Source organism: Pan troglodytes, chromosome 9 (genome assembly GCF_028858775.2).
Source record: "Pan troglodytes isolate AG18354 chromosome 9, NHGRI_mPanTro3-v2.0_pri, whole genome shotgun sequence".
Classification (NCBI taxonomy): Eukaryota; Metazoa; Chordata; class Mammalia; order Primates; family Hominidae; genus Pan; species Pan troglodytes.
In genome coordinates this window covers 62,654,436-62,679,563 of record NC_072407.2, presented here as the reverse complement: position 1 = coordinate 62,679,563, position 25,128 = coordinate 62,654,436, and the positions used below count along the sequence as shown (strand labels likewise).

General features: G+C 38.8%; 1 protein-coding gene across 1 annotated transcript; it reads right to left on the bottom strand.

The window, feature by feature from the left end:
- Window positions 1-1,891: 1,891 nt before the first annotated feature.
- On the bottom strand, window positions 1,892-20,555 carry MS4A5 (membrane spanning 4-domains A5). The gene is made up of 5 exons (XM_508460.7): window positions 20,281-20,555; window positions 19,187-19,315; window positions 17,643-17,699; window positions 16,191-16,343; window positions 1,892-2,035 (listed from the first exon to the last, which is right to left on the bottom strand). The coding sequence occupies exons 1-5, from the start codon at window positions 20,431-20,433 to the stop codon at window positions 1,925-1,927; spliced, it is 603 nt and encodes a 200-aa protein (XP_508460.1). The 5' UTR covers window positions 20,434-20,555; the 3' UTR covers window positions 1,892-1,924.
- Window positions 20,556-25,128: the final 4,573 nt, after the last annotated feature.

Here is a 25,128-nt window from a genome sequence, read left to right as displayed (position 1 = left end):
CAGTATTTTCTTTTCAGTTCCTGTGTTAGTTTGCTTAGAATACTGGCCTCCAGCTTCATCTATGTTGCTGCAAAGGACATTATCTCATTCTTTTCTATGGCTATGTAGTATTCCATGGTGTATATGTACCACATTTTCTTTATCCAGTCTGCTGTTGATGGGCATTTAGGTTGATTCCACGTTTTTGCTATTGCAAATAGTGCTGCAATGAACATATACGTGCATATGTGTTTATGGTAGAACGATTTATATTCCTTTGGGTATGTACCCAATAATGGGATTGCTGGGTTGAATAGTAATTTTGCTTTGAGTTCTTTGAGAAATTGCCAAACTGCTTTTTTTACAGTGGCAGAACTAATTTACATTCCCCCCAGAAGTGTGTAAGCATTCCCTTTTCTCCACAACTTGCATCTACTATTTTTTGACTTCAAGACAACATTTAAACCTAGTTGACTTAAAAGCCCAAGACTTTGCACCCTCAAATATATCTCAAGCCTCACACATCTGTACATCATTCAGTTGCCAAGTATTTTTCATCATAACCTAACTTCACTGAAGTAAAAAACTTACTTATTTTTCCTGCCATGTTGTATCCCTCACCTTCACAAATGCACCTATAACCTAAGCTGCTGCCAGCAAATAGTAGAAATGAAAGCCTGTTACATCATTTTTTGAGTATGCTGAGTTTTTTTTTTCTATACCATAAACAACATAGGATAATGGGATTTGAAGTTAGGGAACTTGACTCAAATCCTCTTTCTAAATCATGCTCCTTTTGTGCTCTCAGAAAAGCTAATCACTTTGAGCTTCAATTTTTATGACTATGACAAAAGACATATCTACCCTGAGGGCTGTCAGGACAAGTGAGATGATACAGGTGAGACCTCTAATACTTAGGAGGTATTCAGCCAGTGAGAGGCAATACCATATAAGGTAGTGGTTCTCAAAGTGTGGTCTGGGATTTCCTGGGGTCCTTGAGACCTTTGTAGGTGCCCTATAAGTTCAAAACTATTTTTGTAATAATACTAAGACTTTATTTCTCTTTTCACAAGTTTACAGTAGTATACTCCATAGGCTACAGAACACGAGATATCATAACAGATTGAATGCAAAAGCTGTTAAGAGAATCCAGAGGAAAGTAGTTCCTTCCAAACTTTGCTTGGCATTGGAATTAAGACCTTGGATTCTGGAACCGGCTGCCTGTTGATACTATGGCTCTGCCATTGCAAACTTTATGACCTTGAGCAAATTACTTACCCGCTCTGTGCTTCAGTTTCCTTTTCTGTAAAATGGGTATAATAATACAATTCACCTCCTAGGACTTTTGTGAGATTAAATGAGTAACACCTATATAATACTTAGAATGATGCCTGGAATATAGTAGTGGTTCCACCAATATTTGCCCTCATTATTTTTACTATTGTTAGTATTCTAGTTGATCAGCTCTTTAACATCGATGATCTTGCAGCATTAATGTAGAATTTATGGGCCAAACCATTCCACCAACCAGCTCATCTTTCCACACACCACTGGAGTAGGAGCCACTGGGTGGAGTCTCTTAGTGAAATCAACAGGAGATGTCATCAACCAGAGAAGTTAGATGACTGGGTCACCCCAGACCTTGGGCTTTGGTTCCTATCTTTGCAACACCACATTGCTGTCCTTTAGTTGAAATAATGCATGACTAACAGAGGTGACAACACCAAGGTGACCATTTGATTTGGGGAGAGGTGCAGATGGCATTGCCAAGAGGCAGAATGTGCTTTATCAGTCAAAATGTCCCCAGAACCCCTTCACTTGAGCCACTCCCCTTTGCTTCAAAGAGTTCCCAGCCTTAAGATTCTATGTGTCCTTTGGCTTTCCCTTACAAGCAGAAGTCATTGCTAAGTAATATTTTAACATATCTTTATTCCCACAGTGCTAGTCAACAACATTGTTCACAATCACAATCCTCTGAGTGGCACCCCAAAATTGAGAAGGGCAGAGAAATGAATAATTCAATAATGCTGAAAGTCATCAATGTAATCAAAATTCCCTGTAATAGAAGAAGAAGAAAAAAAAATGAAGAGTCATCATGTTGGCACAGTAACGGTTTTCCTGATTATAATGACATAGTGATGCCCAGATAATAAAAGCTTCCCCAAATATCTCAAGTGTATCTGATGCTTAGGAATCAAATCAGTGAAGGATTATGAGAGTGTCTATCTATTTAAGCATAGGATGGCATAGCATAGAATAGGATAGCATAGCATAGCATAGCCTAGGATAGCATAGCATAGTACAGCACAGCATAGGATAGCATAGCACTGCATTGCATAGCATAGCATAGCATAGCATAGCATAGCATAGCATAGCATAGCACAGCATAGCACAGCATAGCACAGCATAGGATAGCATAGCATAGCATAGGATACCATAGGATAGCATAGCATAGGATAGGATAGCATAGCATAGCATAGGATAGCATAGCATAGCATAGGATAGCATAGCATAGGATAGCATAGCATAGCATAACATAGGATAGCATAGGATAGCATAGCATAGCATAGCATAGGATAGCATAGCATAGCATAGCATAGGATAGCATAGCATAGGATAGCTAACATAGCATAGGATAGCTAGCATAGCATAGGATAGCATAGCATAGCATAAGATAGCAGAGCATAGCATAGCACAGCATAGCACAGCATAGGATAGCATAGCATAGCATAGCATAGCATAGGATACCATAGGATAGCATAGCATAGGATAGGATAGCATAGCATAGCATAGGATAGCATAGCATAGCATAGGATAGCATAGCATAGGATAGCATAGCATAGCATAACATAGGATAGCATAGGATAGCATAGCATAGCATAGCATAGGATAGCATAGCATAGCATAGCATAGGATAGCATAGCATAGGATAGCTAACATAGCATAGGATAGCATAGCATAGCATAGGATAGCATAGCATAGCATAGGATAGGATAGCTAGCATAGCATAGGATAGCTAGCATAGCATAGGATAGCATAGCATAACATAAGATAGCAGAGCATAGCATAGCATAGCATGGGATAGCATAGCATAGCATAGCATAGCATATTATCTTTTTAGAGAAAGGCATATAAAAATACATTTTTGATTTATATATGTAGGAAATAGTCCATTTTATAAATGCATAAAATGCAAAGAAATGCATATATAAAAGGTGGTCTAATGAAGGGGAAAGAAAGAAGGTGAAGAAACAGGAAAAAGAACTAAAAATAGAAAAGAAAAAGAGGGAAAAAAGAAAACTATTGGCTTAGTAAAAGAGAAAGCGAAAGAGACATAAGAAGCATAGGCTAGTAGTTCCACCGTTTTTTTGGTTTCTTTTTTGTCTTTTTTTTTTTTTTTTGAGACGGAGTTTCACTCTTATCAGCCAGGCTGGAGTACAATGGCAGGATCTCGGCTCACTGCAACCTCCAACTCCCAGGTTCAAGCGATTCTCCTGCCTCAGCCTCCCGAGTAGCTGGGATTACAGGCGCCCACCACCAAACCCGGCTAGTTTTTGTGTTTTTAGTAGAGACGGGGTTTCACCATGTTGGGAGCGCTGAACTCCTGACCTCAGGTGATCTGCCCACCTCGGCCTCCCAAAGTGCTGGGATTACAGGCATGAGCCACCATGGCCCGGCCCCACCTGTGTTTTTTTCAATCACAGCAAAAGACCTTCAAAATATTTTGTATTTTGGCAACTATGAGCACAAATAGAGATACACATCTTGTCAGTAGCCCAGAGGCTGCAGACCTGCACTTACCAGTTAAAGTTTGCAGTCTTCTGAGAGCTTTACTTTATACTTAGGTTGCAAAGGTTAATATGGTTAACATCCTCTCCTGAAGCCTTATTTGTCTACTATATTTTAACTATAGATTGAAGAGCTATTTTAGAGCCACATGGTTTTTAATGGCCACATAATATTTCATGGTGTAGTTTGTCATCATTCATTTATTCTTTTGTGACAGGAACTGATTGATTTCCTCTTTTTTTCTGTGTTTTTTTGTTTGTTTGTTTTACCCCTCTGAACAATGCTGCAATAGCATTGTTGTACATATACCTTATATATAGGTGGTTTAATTGCTGTAGAGATAGACATCTGAGTTAAAAGGTCTGTTTATCATTCAGGTAGGTAAATGTTGTATCCTTGCTTCCCAAAATGGCAGTGACATTGCACACTTCTAGTCCTGATATACAAGAACATTGTTTTCACCAGTGATAAATACCAGCCATAAATTATAACTCATTAATTTTTGCCAGTCTAGTGATGTAAATATTAGTTCATTGTTAAATTAATTGACATTTCCCTGACTATTAGTGAATTGGAGCATTATTGTATGTTTGGCCATTGTAGTTTCCTTTTTGTAAATTCTTTCCTCATATTCTTTATCTTTTAAAAAGAAAATTTTTTCTTGACTTCTTGTCAGTTATATGCACTCTGTATATAAACACATGAAAATGTTGCTGTTATCTGCTTTAAAACTATATTTTCCATTTTTAACTATATCAAAGTTTATATATAAAGAAGTGTATTTTGGCTGGTTGCGCCAGCTCATGCCTGTAATCCTAGCACTTTGGGAGGCCGAGGCTGGTGGATTGCCTGAGCTCAGGAGTTTGAGACCAGCCTGGGCAACATGCTGAAACCCCATCTTTACTAAAATACAAAAAATTAGCTGGGCATGGCAGCATGAGCCTGTAATCTCAGCTACTCGGGAGGCTGAGACAGGAGAATCACTTGAACCTGGGAGATGGAAGTTGCAGTAAGCCGAGATCACATCACTGCACACCAGCCTGGGCAACAGAGTGAGATTTCATCTCAAAAAAAAAAAAAGAAGAAATGTCTTTTATCTCTTTTTCTTTCCACGTCAAGATATATCACATTTTTATCACCCCAGTAGGTTCTCTTGTGTCCCTTCCCAATCAATCCTCCCACCCTATTGAGAGTCAACCACCCTTCTGATTTCTAGCATCATGTGTTAAATTTGCCTGTTTATTTTTTATCTGAAATCGTTTGCCTCAGTATAATAAATTGAAATTCATTCATGCTCCTCTGTGTCAGTAGGTTGTTCTTTTATATTGCTGAGAAGTATTCTATTATTTGAATAATTACCTTTTTTTAGCCATTTTGTTGTTGATAGAAATTTGAATTCCTTATCAGTTTAACTATAATGAATAGGACTGCTATAAACATTTTTGTCTATATCATGAGACATAAAGTAGGTGTATGATTAACTTTTTAAAAAACCACCCAATGGTTTTCCAAGGTGGTTGAACCATTTTCCGTTTCCCATTTCCATCAAAAGGGTATGAGAGTTCCAGTTGCTTCACATTCCTTCCAACACCCGGTATTGGTGGTCCTTTTAATTAAAATGATTCTGGTGTGTGTGGAGTAGTGTCTTATTGTGATTTTAATTTGCATTTATCTGATGATTAATAATGTTGAGCACGTTCTCACATGCTCACTAGCCATTTATCTATCTTTCTTTGTGAACTGCTTGCTCAAGTCTTAATCTTTTTTTGGCCTTTTTATTATTGATTTTCAGCAGTGCTTAATATATTCTGCATGTGGGTCTTTTGTGTGAGAGAGAGATATAGAGAGAGAGGAAATTTTCTCCCTTTCTGTGCTTTGGTAGTCCATTTTATTTTATTTTTCCCCTGTATTTAGTCCCTTTTATGTTTTATCTAAGAAAGCTTTGTCTACTCCCATGGTCGTGAAGATATTCTCCTAAGTTCCCTGCGGCCCACCCACTCAAGCTTTATAGTTTAGGATTTCACATTTAGGTGTATCACTGATTGATGTTTGAATGTGAAATCAATTGTGTACTTCTGGTATCCACTGACTTGGCCACGGTATATTATCATATATTGTGCTGAATTTGATTTTGTTAATATTTTATTTCAGATTTCTTCACAAAGTTTACAAGATAGAGTTACCCGTAATTTTTAAATATTTTATAATGTCCTTATGTTTTCATGTCAAACTTGTGACAGCCTCACATGAATACTCGTGAGTTGGGAAGTGAACTGAAAGTATTCAGTTTGGTGTTGTTTCTTTTCTAAATGTTTAGAAGAAATTAGTCTGCTCCTGCAAGGCTTTGCTTTTTCTTTTTTGAGAGAAAGTTTTAAATTATGTATTTGATTTTTTATTAGATATAAGCCCAATCAGATATATACATTTTTTCCTGTGTTAGTCATGGCAGGTGGTTTTGCATAGTTTTGGTAGGTAGGTTTTTATAAGGAAACAATCATCTAACGCATCAAATAATTTTTATGTTAATAATTTCCTCATATATTCTTGGCTATTGTATTGATAGTGATACACCTTCATTTCTGATAATGATAGTTTGTGTTTTCTCTTTTTTCTTTTTAAATATCTAGGGGTTTACCAATTTTATTAGTTTTTCAAACATCCATATTTTAGCTTTATTTTATCTTATCTATTGTTTGTGTTGTATTTCATTAGTTTTTATCTCTATTCTTTGTTATGTCTATTATAGAATACTATATCTCAATTCTTTCGTTTTCTTTAAATTTAATTTTTTAATCTAATTTCTTGGTATGAATATTTAGATAATTTACTTTTTAGTCTATTTTCCTTCCTGATACTTGCCTTTGAGGTCGTAAAGTTTCCTCTAAGCACACTTTAGTTGTAATCAATTTATATAAATATTTCTATTATTTTGTCTTTAATTTTTTTATGTCTATTGTAAATTCTTTGAGCTTTGTATAACTTAGAATTTCAAAACAGTTTTGGGGATTTTTTTTTTGCCTTTTTAAAATTGACGTTTAATTCAATTCCATTGTTTTCAGACAATATACTGTGTATGATTTTAATCCTTTGAATTTTGTTGAGGCTTGTAGGCTCAGCACATGGCTAATTCTTGAAAATGTTCTAAGTGAAATCTGTCAATTTTTTCAGTTGTTTTTATTTCACTTTCATTGTGTTTTTGTTGTTGTTGTTGTTTTTGAGATGGAGTCTTGCTCTGTTGCCCAGGCTGGAGTGCAGTGGCGCAGTCCCGGCTCACTTCAACTTCCGCCTCCCAGGTTCAAGTGATTCTCCTGCCTCAGCTTCCCGAGTAGCTGGGATTAAAGCTGCCCACCACCATGCCCTGCTAATTTTTGTATTTTTAGTAGAGATGGTGTTTCACCATGTTGGCCAGCCTGGTCTCAAACTCCTGACCTCAAGTGATCTGCCCACCTTGGCCTCCCAAAGTCCTGGGATTACAGGCCTGAGCCACTGCGCCTGGCTATTTCACTTTCATTTTTGAAGAACATTTTCACCAGGCCTAGAATTCTGGGTTGGCATTATTTTGTTTGAGCACTTTAAAGATGTAATTCTATTGTCTTATCACTTCCATCAGTTAGTTAGATAGGAGGAATAAGTTCAAGAGATCTGTTGTACAGCGGGGTGCCCATAGTTAATGACAGTATATTGTATTCTTTTTTTATTATTATTTTACTTTAAGTTCTGGGATACATGTGCAGGACGTGCAGGTTACACAGGTATACATGTGCAATGGTGGTTTGCTGCACTTATCAACCTGTCATCGAGGTTTTAAGCCCCACACGCATTAGGTATTTGTTCTAAAGCTCTCCCTCCCCTTGTCCCACTACCCCACAACAGGCCTTGGTGTGTGATATTCCCTTCCCTGTGTCCATGTCTTCTCATTGTTCAACTCTCACTTATGAGTGAGAACATGAGGTGTTTGGTTTTCTGTTCCTGTGTTAGTTTGCTGAGAATGATGGCTATTGTATTCTTAAAAGTGCAAAGATAGTGAATGTTAAGTGTTCTCACTGCAAAAGTGATAACTATGGGAGGTAATGCCTTTGTTAATTAGCTAGATTTAAACATTCCACAATGCATATATGTACTTCAAAATATGTTATACATGATAAATACATATAATTTTATCTGTCAATTAAAAATGTCAGTTGACAGTATTATAATTGTAGTTATTTGGTGTAGTGTTCATTCTATATATGACATTTAGGTCAATTTTATCAATTGTATTCAAAATTCTATAATTTTATGGTCTGTCTACATATTCTTTCAGTTGCTGAGAAATGTGTGCTAAAATTTCTTATGATGATTTTAGCTTTCTCTACTCATTCAGCTGAGTTAGCTTTTCCTTTTGGCTTTGAGTTGTTATTAGGAGCATTCAAACCTAGAAATGTAATATTTCTCTTGTGAATCGACCCTTTTATTATAGAAAGTCCCCTATTATACGTTTAGCAATGCTTCTTGCCTTAAATCTATTTGTTGGTTACTAGTGTAGCTGTTTCTTGTAAACAGAATGCAGTTGTGTTTTGTTTTTTAAACTCATTTACTGGGACCATCTTTTTTTAAAATTTAAAATTTTTTAATTTTCTATTTTTATGGGTACATAATAGTTTTACACAGAAAATCTTCTAGTTCACTTTCTTTTATTTTATATTCCCTGAGGTATTTTAAAGTTTATCATTTCTTTCTTTTTTTTTTTTTTTCAAGTCTTGACATTTTTATTATTGAGGGGTATTTCAGACTGACAGATAATAAGAGAAGGTAGGTTAGGTTATGCTGACAAACAGTAAGGAGATACCCATTTTTTTTGTCGAGTTTCTAAGTCAGCTTGGAAAACTATTGGCTTATCTCCTTTCTTTTTTTTTTAATGGTCTTTTTCTTTTTTTTTTTTTATTATACTTTAAGTTTTAGGGTACATGTGCACATTGTGCAGGTTAGTTACATATGTATACATGTGCCATGCTGATGCGCGGCACCCACTAACTCGTCATCTAGCATTAGGTATATCTCCCGATGCTATCCCTCCCCCCTCCCCCACCCCACAACAGTTCCCAGAGTGTGATATTCCCCTTCCTGTGTCCATGTGATCTCATTGTTCAATTCCCACCTATGAGTGAGAATATGCGGTGTTTGGTTTTTTGTTCTTGCGATAGTTTACTGAGAATGATGATTTCCAATTTCATCCATGTCCCTACAAAGGACATGAACTCATCATTTTTAATGGCTGCATAGTATTCCATGGTGTATATGTGCCACATTTTCTTAATCCAGTCTATCATTGTTGGACATTTGGGTTGGTTCCAAGTCTTTGCTATTGTGAATAATGCCGCAATAAACATACGTGTGCATGTGTCTTTATAGCAGCATGATTTATAGTCCTTTGGGTATATACCCAGTAATGGGATGGCTGGGTCAAATGGTATTTCCAGTTCTAGATCCCTGAGGAATCGCCACACTGACTTCCACAATGGTTGAACTAGTTTACAGTCCCACCAACAGTGTAAAAGTGTTCCTATTTCTCCACATCCTCTCCAGCACCTGTTGTTTCCTGACTTTTTAATGATTGCCATTCTAACTGGTGTGAGATGGTATCTCATTGTGGTTTTGATTTGCATTTCTCTGATGGCCAGTGATGGTGAGCATTTTTTCATGTGTTTTTTGGCTGCATAAATGTCTTCTTTTGAGAAGTGTCTGTTCATGTCCTTCGCCCACTTTTTGATGGGGTTGTTTGTTTTTTTCTTGCAAATTTGTTTGAGTTCATTGTAGATTCTAGGTATTAGCCCTTTGTCAGATGAGTAGGTTGCAAAAATTTTCTCCCATTTTGTAGGTTGCCTGTTCACTCTGATGGTAGTTTCTTTTGCTGTGCAGAAGCTCTTTAGTTTAATTAGATCCCATTTGTCAATTTTGTCTTTCGTTGCCATTGCTTTTGGTGTTTTAGACATGAAGTCCTTGCCCATGCCTATGTCCTGAATGGTATTGCCTAGGTTTTCTTCTAGGGTTTTTATGGTTTTAGGTCTAACGTTTAAGTCTTTAATCCATCTTGAATTGATTTTTGTATAAGGTGTAAGGAAGGGATCCAGTTTCAGCTTTCTACATATGGCTAGCCAGTTTTCCCAGCACCATTTATTAAATAGGGAATCCTTTCCCCATTGCTTGTTTTTCTCAGGTTTGTCAAAGATCAGATAGTTGTAGATATGCGGCATTATTTCTGAGGGCTCTGTTCTGTTCCATTGATCTATATCTCTGTTTTGGTACCAGTACCATGCTGTTTTGGTTACTGTAGCCTTGTAGTATAGTTTGAAGTCAGGTAGTGTGATGCCTCCAGTTTTGTTCTTTTGGCTTCGGATTGACTTGGCGATGTGGGCTCTCTTTTGGTTCCATATGAACTTTAAAGTAGTTTTTTCCAATTCTGTGAAGAAAGTCATTGGTAGCTTGATGGGGATGGCATTGAATCTGTAAATTACCTTGGGCAGTATGGCCATTTTCACGATATTGATTCTTCCTACCCATGAGCATGGAATGTTCTTCCATTTGTTTGTATCCTCTTTTATTTCCTTGAGCAGTGGTTTGTAGTGCTCCTTGAAGAGGTCCTTCACATCCCTTGTAAGTTGGATTCCTAGGTATTTTATTCTCTTTGAAGCAATTGTGAATGGGAGTTCACTCATGATTTGGCTCTCTGTTTGTCTGTTGTTGGTGTATAAGAATGCTTGTGATTTTTGTACATTGATTTTGTATCCTGAGACTTTGCTGAAGTTGCTGATCAGCTTCAGGAGATTTTGGGCTGAGACAATGGGGTTTTCTAGATATACAATCATGTCATCTGCAAACAGGGACAATTTGACTTCCTCTTTTCCTAATTGAATACCCTTTATGTCCTTCTCCTGCCTAATTGCCCTGGCCAGAACTTCCAACACTATGTTGAATAGGAGTGGTGAGAGAGGGCATCCCTGTCTTGTGCCAGTTTTCAAAGGGAATGCTTCCAGTTTTTGCCCATTCAGTATGATATTGGCTGTGGGTTTGTCATAGATAGCTCTTATTATTTTGAAATACGTCCCATCAATCCCTAATTTATCGACAGTTTTTAGCATGCAGGGTTGTTGAATTTTGTCAAAGGCTTTTTCTGCATCTATTGAGATAATCATGTGGTTTTTGTCTTTGGCTCTGTTTATATGCTGGATTACATTTATTGATTTGTGTATATTGAACCAGCCTTGCATCCCAGGGATGAAGCCCACTTGATCATGGTGGATAAGCTTTTTGATGTGCTGCTGGATTCGGTTTGCCAGTATTTAATTGAGGATTTTCGCATCAATGTTCATCAAGGATATTGGTCTAAAATTCTCTTTTTTGGTTGTGTCTCTGCCCAGCTTTGGTATCAGGATGATGCTGTCCTCATAAAATGAGTTAGGGAGGATTCCCTCTTTTTCTATTGATTGGAATAGTTTCAGAAGGAATGGTACCAGTTCCTCCTTGTACCTCTGGTAGAATTCAGCTGTGAATCCATCTGGTCCTGGACTCTTTTTGGTTGGTAAGCTATTGATTATTGCCACAATTTCAGCTCCTGTTATTGGTCTATGCAGAGATTCAACTTCTTCCTGGTTTAGTCTTGGGACAGTGTATGTGTCGAGGAATTTATCCATTTCTTCTAGATTTTCCAGTTTATTTGCGTAGAGGTGTTTGTAGTATTCTCTGATGGTCGTTTGTATTTCTGTGGGATCGGTGGTGACATCCCCTTTATCATTTTTTATTGCGTCTATTTGATTCTTCTCTCTTTTTTTCTTTATTAGTCTTGCTAGCAGTCTATCAATTTTGTTGATCCTTTCAAAAAACCAGCTCCTGGATTCATTAATTTTTTGAAGGGTTTTTTGTGTCTCTATTTCCTTCAGTTCTGCTCTGATTTTAGTTATTTCTTGCCTTCTGCTAGCTTTTGAATGTGTTTGCTCTTGCTTGTCTAGTTCTTTTAATTGTGATGTTAGGGTGTCAATTTTGGATCTTTCCTGCTTTCTCTTGTGGGCATTTAGTGCTTTAAATTTCCCTCTACATCCTGCTTTGAATGCGTCCCAGAGATTCTGATATGTTGTGTCTTTGTTTTCATTGGTTTCAAAGAACATCTTTATTTCTGCCTTCATTTCGTTATGTACCCAGTAGTCATTCAGGAGCAGGTTGTTCAGTTTCCATGTAGTTGAGCAGTTTTGAGTGAGATTCTAGTTTGATTGCACTGTGGTCTGAGAGATAGTTTGTTATAATTTCTGTTCTTTAACATTTGCTGAGGAGAGCTTTACTTCCCAGTATGTGGTCAATTTTGGAATAGGTGTGGTGTGGTGCTGAAAAAAAAGTATATTCTGTTGATTTGGGGTGGAGAGTTCTGTAGATGTCTATTAGGTCTGCTTGGTGCAGAGCTGAGTTCAATTCCTGGGTATCCTTGTTGACTTTCTGTCTCGTTGATCTGTCTAATGTTGACAGTGGGGTGTTAAAGTCTCCCATTATTAATGTGTGGGAGTGTAAGTCTCTTTGTAGGTCACTCAGGACTTGCTTTATGAATCTTTGTGCTCCTGTATTGGGTGCATATATATTTAGGATAGTTAGCTCTTCTTGTTGAATTGATCCCTTTACCATTATGTAATGGCCTTCTTTGTCTCTTTTGATCTTTGTTGGTTTAAAGTCTGTTTTATCAGAGACTAGGATTGCAACCCCTGCCTTTTTTTGTTTTCCATTTGCTTGGTAGAACTTCCTCCATCCTTTTATTTTGTGCCTATGTGTGTCTCTGCATGTGAGATGCGTTTCCTGAATACAGCACACTGATGGGTCTGGGCTCTTTATCCAATTTGCCAGTCTGTGTCTTTTAATTGGAGCATTTAGTCCATTTACATTTAAAGTTAATATTGTTATGTGTGAATTTGATCCTGTCATTATGATGTTAGCTGGTTATTTTGCTCGTTAGTTGATGCAGTTTCTTCCTAGTCTCGATGGTCTTTACATTTTGGCATGATTTTGCAGCGGCTGGTACCAGTTGTTCCTTTCCATGTTTAGTGCTTCCTTCAGGAGCTCTTGTAAGGCAGGCCTGGTGGTGACAAAATCTCTCAGCATTTGCTTGTCTGTAAAGTATTTTATTTCTCCTTCACTTATGAAGCTTAGTTTGGCTGGATATGAAATTCTGGGTTGAAAATTCTTTTCTTTCAGAATGTTGAATATTGGCCCCCACTCTCTTCTGGCTTGTAGAGTTTCTGCCGAGAGATCCGCTGTTAGTCTGATGAGCTTCCCTTTGAGGGTAACCCAACCTTTCTCTCTGGCTGCCCTTAACATTTTTTCCTTCATTTCAACTTTGGTGAATCTGACAATTATGTGTCTTGGAGTTGCTGTTCTCGAGGAGTATCTTTGTGGTGTTCTCTGTATTTCCTGAATCTGAACGTTGGCCTGCCTTGCTAGATTGGGGAAGTTCTCCTGGATAATATTCTGCAGAGTGTTTTCCAACTTGGTTCCATTCTCCCCATCACTTTCAGGTACACCAATCAGACGTAGATTTAGTCTTTTCACATAGTCCCATATTTCTTGGAGGCTTTGCTCATTTCTTTTTATTCTTTTTTCTCTAAATTTCCCTTCTCGCTTCATTTCATTCATTTCATCTTCCATCGCTGATACCCTTTCTTCCAGTTGATCGCATCAGCTCCTGAGGCTTCTGCATTCTTCACGTAGTTCTCGAGCCTTGGTTTTCAGCTCCATCAGCTCCTTTAAGCACTTCTCTGTATTGGTTATTCTAGTTATACATTCTTCTAAACTTTTTTCAAAGTTTTCAACTTCTTTGCCTTTGGTTTGAATGTCCTCCCGTAGCTCAGAGTAATTTGATCATCTGAAGCCTCCTTCTCTCAGCTCGTCAAAGTCATCCTCCATCCAGCTTTGTTCCGTTGCTGGTGAGGAACTGCATTCCTTTGGAGGAGGAGAGGCACTCTGCTTTTTAGAGTTTCCAGTTTTTCTGTTCTGTTTTTTCCCCATCTTTGTGGTTTTATCTACTTTTGGTCTTTGATGATGGTGATGTACAGATGGGTTTTTGGTGTGGATGTCCTTTCTGTTTATTAGTTTTCCTTCTAACAGAGAGTACCCTCAGCTGCAGGTCTGTTGGAGTACCCTGCCGTGTGAGGTGTCAGTGTGCCCCTGCTGGGGAGTGCCTCCCAGTTAGGCTGCTCGGGGGTGAGGGGTCAGGGACCCACTTGAGGAGGCAGTCTGCCCATTCTCAGATCTCCAGCTGGGAGAACCACTGCTCTCTTCAAAGCTGTCAGACAGGGACATTTAAGTCTGCAGAGGTTACTGCTGTCTTTTTGTTTGTCTGTGCCCTGCCCCCAGAGGTGGAGCCTACAGAGGCAGGCAGGCCTCCTTGAGCTGTGGTGGGCTCCACCCAGTTGGAGCTTCCGGGCTGCTTTGTATACCTAAGCAAGCCTGGGCAATGGCGGGCGCCCCTCCCCCAGCCTTGCTGCCGCCTTGCAGTTTGATCTCAGACTGCTGTGCTAGCAATCGGTGAGACTCCATGGGCGTAGGACCCTCCGAGCCAGGTGCGGGATATAATCTCGTGGTGCGCCGTTTTTTAAGCCCGTCGGGAAAGCGCAGTATTCGGGTGGGAGTGACCCGATTTTCCAGGTGCCGTCCGTCACCCCTTTCTTTGACTCAGAAAGGGAACTCCCTGACCCCTTGCGCTTCCCAAGTGAGGCAATGCCTCGCCCTGCTTCGGCTCGCGCAGGGTGCACGCACCCACTGACCTGCACCCACTGTCTGGCACTCCCTAGTGAGATGAACCCGGTACCTCAGATGGAAATGCAGAAATCACCCGTCTTCTGTGTCGCTCACGCTGGGAGCTGTAGACCGGAGCTGTTCCTATTTGGCCATCTTGGCTCCTCCCCCCTCATTTATTTCTTAAAACATGATAAATATTGTGGTTTTAAAATCTCTTCTAATATACTTAGTATCAGAAATTTACAGGTGATTTTTTTTTTGCTATGTTCTGTTTCTATTAGTTGTTATTCGCATTGTCTTATTTCTTTTTATGCCTCTTTTGAGTGCTTACTGTTAATTTTCAATGGAAAATTTGATGGGAATTTATTAAGATTAATGAATGTTTTTCTCCTAGATAGACTTCGGTTTTGCTTCTGCCAGGTACCAGGGGCACCACATACCAAGACCAAATTCAGGTAAAGCATTCTTGCCTTATCCAGTTTATGCCTAGCAAAGGTCAGTGGGGATTGGGGCGTGCAAGGAGGTTGTCAAGGGGTTTGTTTGGCCTGTGGCCACACTTCTCAAATACTTTTCCTTTTTAAACTTTTTTCAGCGACTTTGCTATTTTGGGGCAGGGTACTTTGTATATCTTTTTGCCCTTACCTGAAGAGCGTAGTAGCCTATCAAAGACCTAGTTTAATATGGAGAAAATCTCTCTTAAGTCTTTATACTTTGAGTGGATGTGAAACCTTGACTTCTTTCTCTTTCAGTCCACATGGGCCAGGGATTGGATTCCAAATAAGCATCACTGGCAAATGGGTCTGAAGGCATAAGTAGCTTTCATGCTCTTCAGAGTTCCACTTGTAAATTTCAGGTTGCAGGCTTTCATCTAAAAATTGATCTAGTAGTTCCAGCTGACCTTTCAGCTTTTTAATGTCTTTAAGGTTGTTTTGTTTTTTAATAAAAAGACTTCTGTTTTCAGAGAAGAGTTAATCCACATAGCCATACTTAACCATTACCAAAATCAGTCTTCCTATTTTCTGCTCTTTAGTCCTGCTTTCTGTGGACCTGGTGCATTCAAATATTAAGTATTTCTTAGGCTCTGCTGTAAGAAATATCTTCTAATATGACTTCCCCCCGCTTTGCCTTAGATGGTGGGTTTTCAATTTCCTCAGCAATTTTTGTGTGTGTTTGGTAACTCTCTTTTTCTCTCCATGTGGATCAAACCTTTTACATTCTTTTACACTAATCTTAGTGGTATTTTGGAGGCAGCTAAAATAAATGCCCCTTTTCAATCTTATCATGCTTTATCAGAAGTTCAGCCTGTTAAAACCAAATCAAGAACTGTAAAAACACACCACTGTGATTCTAATGTACATATAGGGCTATAAACTACAGCCATACTCCTGTACCTTTTTTTTTTAGATTTATATTTGTATCATACTGATTTGTGTATGTTTTATCTCTTGTGCTCCTGTGAATTCCTAAAGGTGGGAGTTATAATGTGTTTATTTTTCTCTTCCACAATGCCTGGTGTAATGTCTATCAAATATTATGGATTTCATAAATGTTTGTCAGTAAAAGAAAATACATGTGTATCCACAACATGATCTGAATGGTGCTGATTGAGTGCTCATAAATATTTTCTATTAAGCCCTTTACTCATCACTCTATAAATGCAACATACTTACCAAGAACAGGACAGTAACAGCCTTACACTGACTGTTTTGGTGAGAATAACCACAAATGTAGTTTTGATCTAGGATGAAACCAAATGTGAGGAGACTGATTCCAGCTATTGCTCCCAGGGCACTAAGAAAATTCATTATTCGGCTCAATATTATCTGAAATAGAATAAGAACATAACAGTGTGACTGGGGTCCAGCCTGTACTACAAACAAAGCAATGAGTGTGGAGAATGGAGAGCAGGATTTTAGTCACAGCATCTTAATGCCACGAGGCAGCTCTGTGATCCTATGCGAATTGCTTCACATCTTTGGGCTTCAGGCCTTCATCTACACAATAAGGGGATCTTGTGAACTTTTAGTAACCTTTCCATTCCCCATATTCTATGCCTAAGTTAACTCTTATTCAGTTGGGAGGAAGGGTGTGCCTGTAACAATTGCATTTTGATTTTCTGGTGAAAGTCATGGTCTGTTTACATTTTTATTTTAAGACTCCTAAGTTTAACTAAATGCTGCACTTCTCTGCCATTTTTAATTTCTCCCTAAAATGACAAACTAAGAATTTTCAGTCCTTTGCTAAAATCTTTTGTTGGCATAGTAATATCTTATGTCTTCAATTCTTTGAGTAAAGTAAAAATATTCTTCTTATAATTTATCTATAACTTTACATTCAGTAGCACTGTATTCTTTATTTTGAGATTCTGTTTATGGTTTAATTAGATTGTCTACAGTTTGCCTTTCGTATGAGTCAAAGTGGTGCCTGTCAAAGTGCCTGGTATGCCGTAAATACCCAGAAAACAAAAAAGAATGAATAAGTAACTGGAATGTTGAAATAATTCTACCATTAATTGGCTGGGAATTTGGACAAGCTATTTAACGATTGTAAGCCTCAGTGTCTTCATACATAAAATAAGAGCTAAACTAGATGACCTAGAGAAACTTTCTCCTCTGGCATAATGGGTTATAATTCTAGGAAAACAGGAAGCAAATGCTGTTTATTGGTATTAATACTTGATAGTTTGTGGAATTATGGTGACCTAATGATTTTACAAATTTTTTTCAAGGCCAGGATAAATTATTTGAAAGTTATATATTTTTAATAAAGCGGAAATAGTGAAAATGTAACTCATTACTTTTTTTTGTTTTTTTTTTTTTTGAGATGGAGTCTTTTCCGTTGCCCAGGCATGATCTCGGCTCATTGCAACCTCCACCTCCCAGGTACAAGCAATTCTCCTGCCTCAGCCTCCTGAGTAGCTGGGACTACAGGTGTGTGCCACCACACCTGGCTAATTTTGTATTTTTAGTAGAGATGGGGTTTCACCACGTTGGCCAGGCTGGTCTTGAACTCCTGACCTCATGATCCACCCGTCTTGGCCTCCCAAAGTGCTGGGATTACAGGTATGAGCCACCATGACTGGCTACAAAATATATTTTTAATAAAGTAAGAATATAACTCACCAGAGTTTCTGTGGTTTTTCTTTTCACTGCAATTAGGAAGGCTCCAGAATTAATGAACTGTTAAGAGGAATAAATATGTTAATGATGGCCATGTTTAGCTGATGTTGAGTTCTTACAGAATAGACCTCTATGCATTTCTTTTACAGGCCCGCCTTCTAAGTTCACACACTCCTCAGGGCAGTGAGAAGGGTGAGTTGCTTTATATGACTTTCCACAAATGGAATAGTGGACAAAACACTGGTCTGGAAATCTCCTTTAGCCCTAACTATTTATTTGAACATGAACATTTTTTTTAACCGTACAGGGCTTTGGTTTACTCATCCATGTTCTTTTTATAGCTATTGTGGACTCAGCTTTGATCTCATGACAAAGGGATTTCAAGTCAGTTTATAATCATTAAGATTGGATTCCATCTTACTGCAATCCAGTGTGTTCTCTTGGATGGGAACATAAGGTGGGGTTGCAGTGAATGTGCTGGTAGTTCTTAAAAATCTCCAAGATTTTTCTTGGAAGTGGGTCACACGTGGTAGCATTGTTGTCTAGTGGAAATTTCAAATCTGATTACAGCACATCCATGTTTAAATTTCCAGCCCCTTCATGGGTATTTTCCAGCCTCATCTCTCCACCCTCACTCCCTGTGCTGAACTCTTATAGTTCACATAATAGAAAATGCTCTCCCATACCTTCAGCCTTTGCTCATATTTCTCTCTTGGCATGCAACAAGACATCCCTAATCCTTACACTTGGGTATCCCAGCTCCCATCTTCTGTGTGTGTGTCCTCACCTGATTAACCATTCACCCTTTAAAACTTGGTCAAGCTGGAAATGTCTCTGGGCGTTGTCCCCTCTGTTTTGTTGATGCCTTTCCTATGGAGGCAGCCCCTGTGTTTATTCTGCCTCATCACACCCTGTGTTAATTGTCTGACTCCTCACTCAACTGAGACCTTGAGCTCAGGCACTGCTTTCTTTTCCCTGAAGCCATTGCTCTGCCCATTCTCTGGCACTAAATTAGGTCCTAAGTTAATGTTTATTGATTGTGACTACATTGGGTTTAATAAATACCTCTCTGCAGCTCAAAAGGTATATCTGAGAAACCCTTCCCACTTCACTTCTGTAAAGAATAAATTGCTCCTTCATCTCTGCTTACATAAGCATTTCCTGCACCTCTGTGATAACATTTATCACACTGACTTGAAGTGATCTGTTTACATGTTTTCTTGCTAGACTGAGAGTTCTTTGGGGGAGAGGCCCATTGCCTTTCTCTGTGTATCTGGCTTATAATAAATAGTAACTAATTTCAAATGAATGAATAGCCAAATAAACAACTGCAAGCCTCAAAAGAAGTATTCCCAAAGGAACTTCAAGACCTAATGATGGAATATCAGTGACTGTGATGAACTAATGGGGAAATAATTTCAACAAGGTTAGTTTTTTGTACTTTTGAAAGCATGTCATACAACTGGATCTAGCTTATTTCATTGCGAAGAATTCCCTAACATCCTGGTTGGCATGGCTTCAAATTGAACTTGATTGACTATACTCACCAAAACAGAGCCCCAGAATGGATATCCTGAAAGAAATATAAAGGGAAACCTTGGATATGGTTTTAACAAGGTGAAAAGGAAGATAACTCCAAAAGAAAAGGTCATAATTCCAAACAGGATCTGGATAGTCTGCAAATAGAGGAAAAAGTCATGGTGAGGAAAAGCAAAGTGATAGTTTCCCTTCTGTTTAGAATATCTTCTTTTGGTCAAAAGGATTTGGCAATTACTCTCTTTGGTAATTAGGGGAAGAATAATAGAAGTCCCTTTATGATGCTCCTGGGTACTTTCTTAATTCCTCTATCTGGTATTTGGTGATAGGTAAAATGATCTAAATCAGTGCTCCTGAAAATGTGGTCCATGGATTGGCAACATCAGGATCACTTGGGAGCTAGAAATGCGAACTATCAGGCCCTATCCCATACTTACTGAACAGTCTCCAGGTGAGGCTGGGAAACCTGTGTCTTCATAAGTTCTTCAGTTCTTTAGCCCATAAATGTGAATGTTTGAGAAACACTGAATTCTAAATGAGTATACCAGGCTGGCCTCAAGCAGAATTGGACTGTGAGGAGCCCTGCCTGGAGATGGCCAATTCTCTGAGCCTGTTGAGGTATTGTCACACTCTCAGGCCCAGAGGGCTCTCCATCTCTTCGGGGTTTTTTTTTTCTCTCTCCCTCTCTGAGCCACTCATGTGATGCACTGTGACACCAAGCAGTGGTTTGACAAGTGCTGGGAAAGACTAATGAGGACAATATACAAAAATGGAAGGTATACAATATACAAAAACGTGTGAGTCTGTGCTCTGCTCTCTTCTTCTCAGTCCACCTTCTCAGTCTGAGTAATCTCATTTACTGCCATAGCAACTATCACTTTTTAAGTAGGTGAGTCCTAAATGATAGCATTTTTTGTCAAGTCCAGACCCACATGATTCGTTCTTCTCAAATATCCTCTCTCAAATGGCCCACCAACACTCTATATTCACATTGTCTTAAAGAAGAATTGGAATAGGCTCCTACCTTCAAACATGTGCCAACAGATAATTTCCCTAGCCTTTCCCCTGCCTCAGTAAAATATACATAGGGGCAAGTCTTACTTACCCCTAAGATTTTCATTTTTGTAGCAAATAATTTTTGCAAGGGGCTTTGAGTTGAAAAGGTCGTGGCTGAAAGTTCTGTGGACTCATATTCTGAAGCAGTGATTTCTGGAGGAAATACCAGAAACACCGGACTGTGTGCGGTGCTTGAATCCATGATGGTGTCAGTGATAATTTGAAAGGAGATGATTTAGTTGGTACTTCAGTCTAGACCATGTTCTTTTCTTGTGCTGAGGCTGCCTGGAGCACTGGAATTGTTTGCTTTGTCTTGGAATTATAGAACCATAGAGTCACAGAGTCATAGAATCTCAGGACTGCTCAAGATCCCAAGATGGCTATAAGTAAAATGCCTGGGACTGGGGATCGGAGAACCTGACAAGTAGTCCTGGTTTAGTTAGGAGTTTACTGTGACTTTTGGCAAGTCACATCCCCCTCTCCTGGTTTCTGATTCCTCATATATACATTGACCAAATTGGACTAGATGATCTACATATAAAGACATTTTAGGGACCGCGCATGGTGGCTCACGCCTGTAATCCCAGCACTTTGGGAGGCTGAGGCGGGCGGATCACCTGAGGTCAGGAGTTAGAGACCAGCCTGGCCAACATGGTGAAACCCCATCTCTACTAAAAATATTAAAAATTAGCTGGGTGTGGTGGCACGTGCCTGTAGTCCCAGCTACTCGGGAGGCTGAGGCATGAGAATCACTTGAACCCAGGAGGCGGAGGTTTCCTTGAGCTGAAATTGCACCACTGCACTCCAGCCTGGGCAACAGAGCAAGACTCTGTCTCAAAAAAAAGGACATTTTAGTTACCAAATGGCAACTGGATACACATTTATTCCAGTTCCATATCTTCAGACACAGGTAGAACGCAAAATCTCTCAGGCCACGGAACAAATTAACCACTTCTTGAAGTATAGATAACATCCATTTTTCCTGTCACTTTGTGGTTTTGCCACCTGATTTAAGTAGCTTTAGCTGTGTAACAAATCCCTCAAAATGTAGTTAGTTCCAGCAACCACCATCGGCTTTTGTTTACACATCTGTGGGTCCTGTGTGTGGTCTGTCTCATCTAAGGCTGCTCAGCACTTCTCTACCAGGCTGTCTCATGCAACTGTGGTCACCTGGTGGAGTGTCCAATTACATGAATTAGGATGGCCTCAGTCATGTCTCTGGCAGTTGGCAGACTCTTGGTTCTCTTCCAATTCACAAATACTTTTCAAACCTCTGCTGAGTCATGTGTGTTAATGTCATATTGGCCAATCAAATTTCATAGACAACCCAGATTCGAGGGGTAAGAAAATAGGCCCCCTAATGTCTTCATGGGAGGATCTGTACTTTCATCTTGAAAGGACAAGAATGAAGGGAAGGGAACAATTTGTGTCTGTTTTTAACTGTACCTTGTCATTTTCTGGTGTTTCCTATTGAGATCAGGTCTTCCTTAATTGAACCTCATGATGTGACAGCCTCTAGCCACTTGCCAGTTGCCAGTTAGAATATTTTAAAAGGCCACCCCTCCCTCACAATTTCTTTTCTCTGAACGTATCCATCTCTTGTTCAGTTTTCTATGGACGTTGAATCATAATGGTGATTATCCTTCATGAACATCATCTGATGTTGTGTTAGCATTCCCTAAGTTAAGCACACTATTTTGCAACATACTTTTATAAAACACCATTTCACCCTCATTACTCAGGTTTTAACTTTGCTCTATACCTTCCCCAGTTTTTGTTTTTTCTCCCTCTAAGCATGATGACTAGCACAGTGTTATAATAGCTCTCTGACAAATGGCAGAAATATAACTTTAATTTTTTATTGTTCTTTGTTTTTTATTATTCTTTAATTCATGCAATCTGGTGATGCAGTGGAAGCCTTACTCTTTGGAGAAGAGAAACCTAGAATGAACCCCAAGCCCTTTTATTTACTATTTATGGGGTCTAGGCTAAGTTATCTATTAATTTACATATTTATTAAAATATTACATTTCCTTTATGAGAATAAAAATTGTTATACAGTTATTGTGAGTAAATTTTAAAGTACCTGGAGTGTAGTAGATGCTAAGTAAATTGTAGTAGTAATAAAAATAAGAGTAATAAGTATTATTTCTCTTATTATTGCCATTTTTAGCATGGTGAGCAGATACTCTGTCTTGCTTTATGTTTGCACTCTTTCCAAAGTTCATTTTTTGTTGATTCTTTATAGGTTAAATGTGTTTCTATGAGCTTAGCTATAATACTGGAAATGTCACACTGAATCAGTGCAGACGTTATTTTATTTTATTTTTTGAGATGGAGTCTTGCTCTGTTGCCCAGGCTGGAGTGCAGTGGTGCGATCTCGGCTCACTGAAAGTTCTGCCTCCTGGGTTTGCACCATTCCCCTGCCTCAGCCTCCTGAGTAGCTGGGATTACAGGTGCCCGCCACCATGCCTGGCTAATTTTTTTGTATTTTTAGTAGAGACAGGGTTTCACCGTGTTAGCCAGATTGGTCTCGATCTCCTGACCTTGTGATCTGCCTGCCTCAGCCTCCCAAAGTGCTGGGATTACAGGCATGAGCCACCGTGCCCGGCCCCAGTACAGACGTTATTTTACAATTTCTCCATTTCAGGGTGGCTGTGGAACTCCATGGCCTCCTGCTAATAAATGCCCTAGGCCCCTTTATACATTGATGACATGTATCTGTTCACTACTTCAAAAATTTTCCATATCCTCATATTTCTTCTTATTTTCCAATCTGCCAAAACCTACTCTTTTAATGCAAATTACTCTAGTCTTAATGTGGTTTATGGAATAATATATAATATGTTTGTATTCATTAATGTTCTGAAATTCAGCCTTAATTTCAAGCTTCTTATTGCTAAGTATTCCAGAGAAGTTATGATGATCTGAGGAATCCAAGTTCTCTGAACCATAGTCAATGGGATTAGGCCTTTCCTCACAGCCTCTCATCTGATTCCCTTGCTGGAAAGTTCCAAGAAAAACACTGTATTCTTTCTCTCGTTCTTCTCTTACTGCAGCTGAAAGTCAATTTTCTTTGTTTTTAAGTTTCTCTTATTTTTCTCTGTTGTTAAAGCCCTCCTTTAAAAAGATCCATATCCATACTTCGGAGAGAACAACTCTGGGAGCAGAATTAAAGCAGTCAACTATTGTGGCCAGATGTCACCCGCTTAGGAGTCCCTAAATCCTCTAGTTTTCTTTTGTTTTTAAAATTTATAAATAATAATAGTGTCTTTAAATCTTATTCCATGAATGATGGTAAAACCCAGTGTCACTCTCAATGTCTCCAGACAATTCTTGGAAGGAGCAAGCGAATACGAGGGAAGGGGAACCACTGGGGCTTCTATCGTGTGGAGTGGTTTCAAGCTCTGATTTTCTGCATCTATTGAATTCTTAGTTTTCTCTGCATGTCTGGGCTTCTGTAAGTGATGACTGTTTTTCTCACTGCACTGTCCTGCTGGTTTTCATTCTGATTCTTCACTCCTCTAAGGTAGTACTAGCACAGTCTTGCATATATAGCATACTTTAAAAATAAGATTAGAAGACCATTCTACAGAACCTACAAAGGCAGCAACAGGGATTTCCTACTGTATCTTCTGACATAAACACTCTAATTACTAATTTCGGACTTACACATAGGTATTAGATATTCCCTTTGTGACTACCTAGGAATTTTATGTTTAAAGAACAAAAAGTTTCTTTGTTTCATTGTGGTCAGATGGGATTTTTATGCCTTCACTCCCTTTCCCAATTTGCAAGAAGAAAAGGTGTATATTATTCTGCTTAGGGTGCTATGGTAAATTACCATGACTGCTTCATTTAAACAGCACAAATTTATTTCTCATACTTTTGGAGGCTGCGAATTCCAAGATCAAAGTGTCAGCTAACTTGGTTCCTTATGAGAGCTCTCTTCTTGGCTTGCAGATGACTGTATTATTTCTGTCCTCACATCATCTTTCCTCTGTGTGTACACAGGCATGTGAGCACACACACACAGAAAAAGAGCAGGAGACAGAGGCCTGGTGTCTTTTCATATAAGGACACTAATCCCATCATGAGGGATTCACTCTCATATCCTCATCTAAACCCAGCAGCTTCAAAAGCCCATCTCCAGATATCACACTGTGAGCTAGAGCTTCAACAAATGAATTTAGAGTGGGACGCAGTTCACTCAATAGCAGGGAGATAATTTGTATAATTCAGAATAAAGAGAGATACTTTGGTGGCATAAATTAGATCAAGTTTATGCCATAAGAAGTAATACCGACTAGTAAAAGAATTAGCTTTATAGATGTTTTATTATGGAACAAAATTGAGCATCTACTCCGTGACAGATATTTTAAACACTATGCATTCTTTAATTATCCAATCTTCTTGACAACCCTGTGCTGAGTACTACTCCTATTCATATTTATAGGTGAGGAAACTTAGGCACGGAAATTTTAAGAAACTTTCCCAAAGTATCCCAGCTAGTAATGGTGCTGGGTCAAAATTATGATCCAGTTGCTTTACCTTTAGATTCCATGTACTCAATTTGATGCTTCAGAGCTTTGCCTTGACAACGAAAGCTTTCTCCAGTGATGCATAAAACTTTAAGTCTCTGACCAGAAACTCCACATTTGAATCCTAGGGTAGGTCAGAGAAGTAAAAAAAAAAAAAAAAATCACAGGGACCACAGGGAAAGAAAGGTGTATGTGTGTATGTGTTAGTGGGGGAAGCAGAGTGAGAGATGAGAATTTCCAAATGTCCAAAGAGTACCTTGTGAACTGATGGAGGATATTATGGCTGAAAAGGAGATCTGCACTTTCCTCAGGACTCTTTGTGTCTGTGTGGTTCACTAACAGTAACAGCCTTTCAG

Excerpts from the sequence above, each read along its gene's own strand:
- MS4A5 (XM_508460.7), bottom strand. The coding sequence starts at position 20,433 with ATGGATTCAAGCACCGCACACAGTCCGGTGTTTCTGGTATTTCCTCCA. Across the intron at positions 19,316-20,280 it reads CAAAAATGAAAATCTTAGGG|ACTATCCAGATCCTGTTTGG; the intron begins GTAAGTAAGACT and ends CTCTATTTGCAG. Across the intron at positions 2,036-16,190 it reads CTGTTACTGTCCTGTTCTTG|GGAATTTTGATTACATTGAT; the intron begins GTAAGTATGTTG and ends CTTCTATTACAG.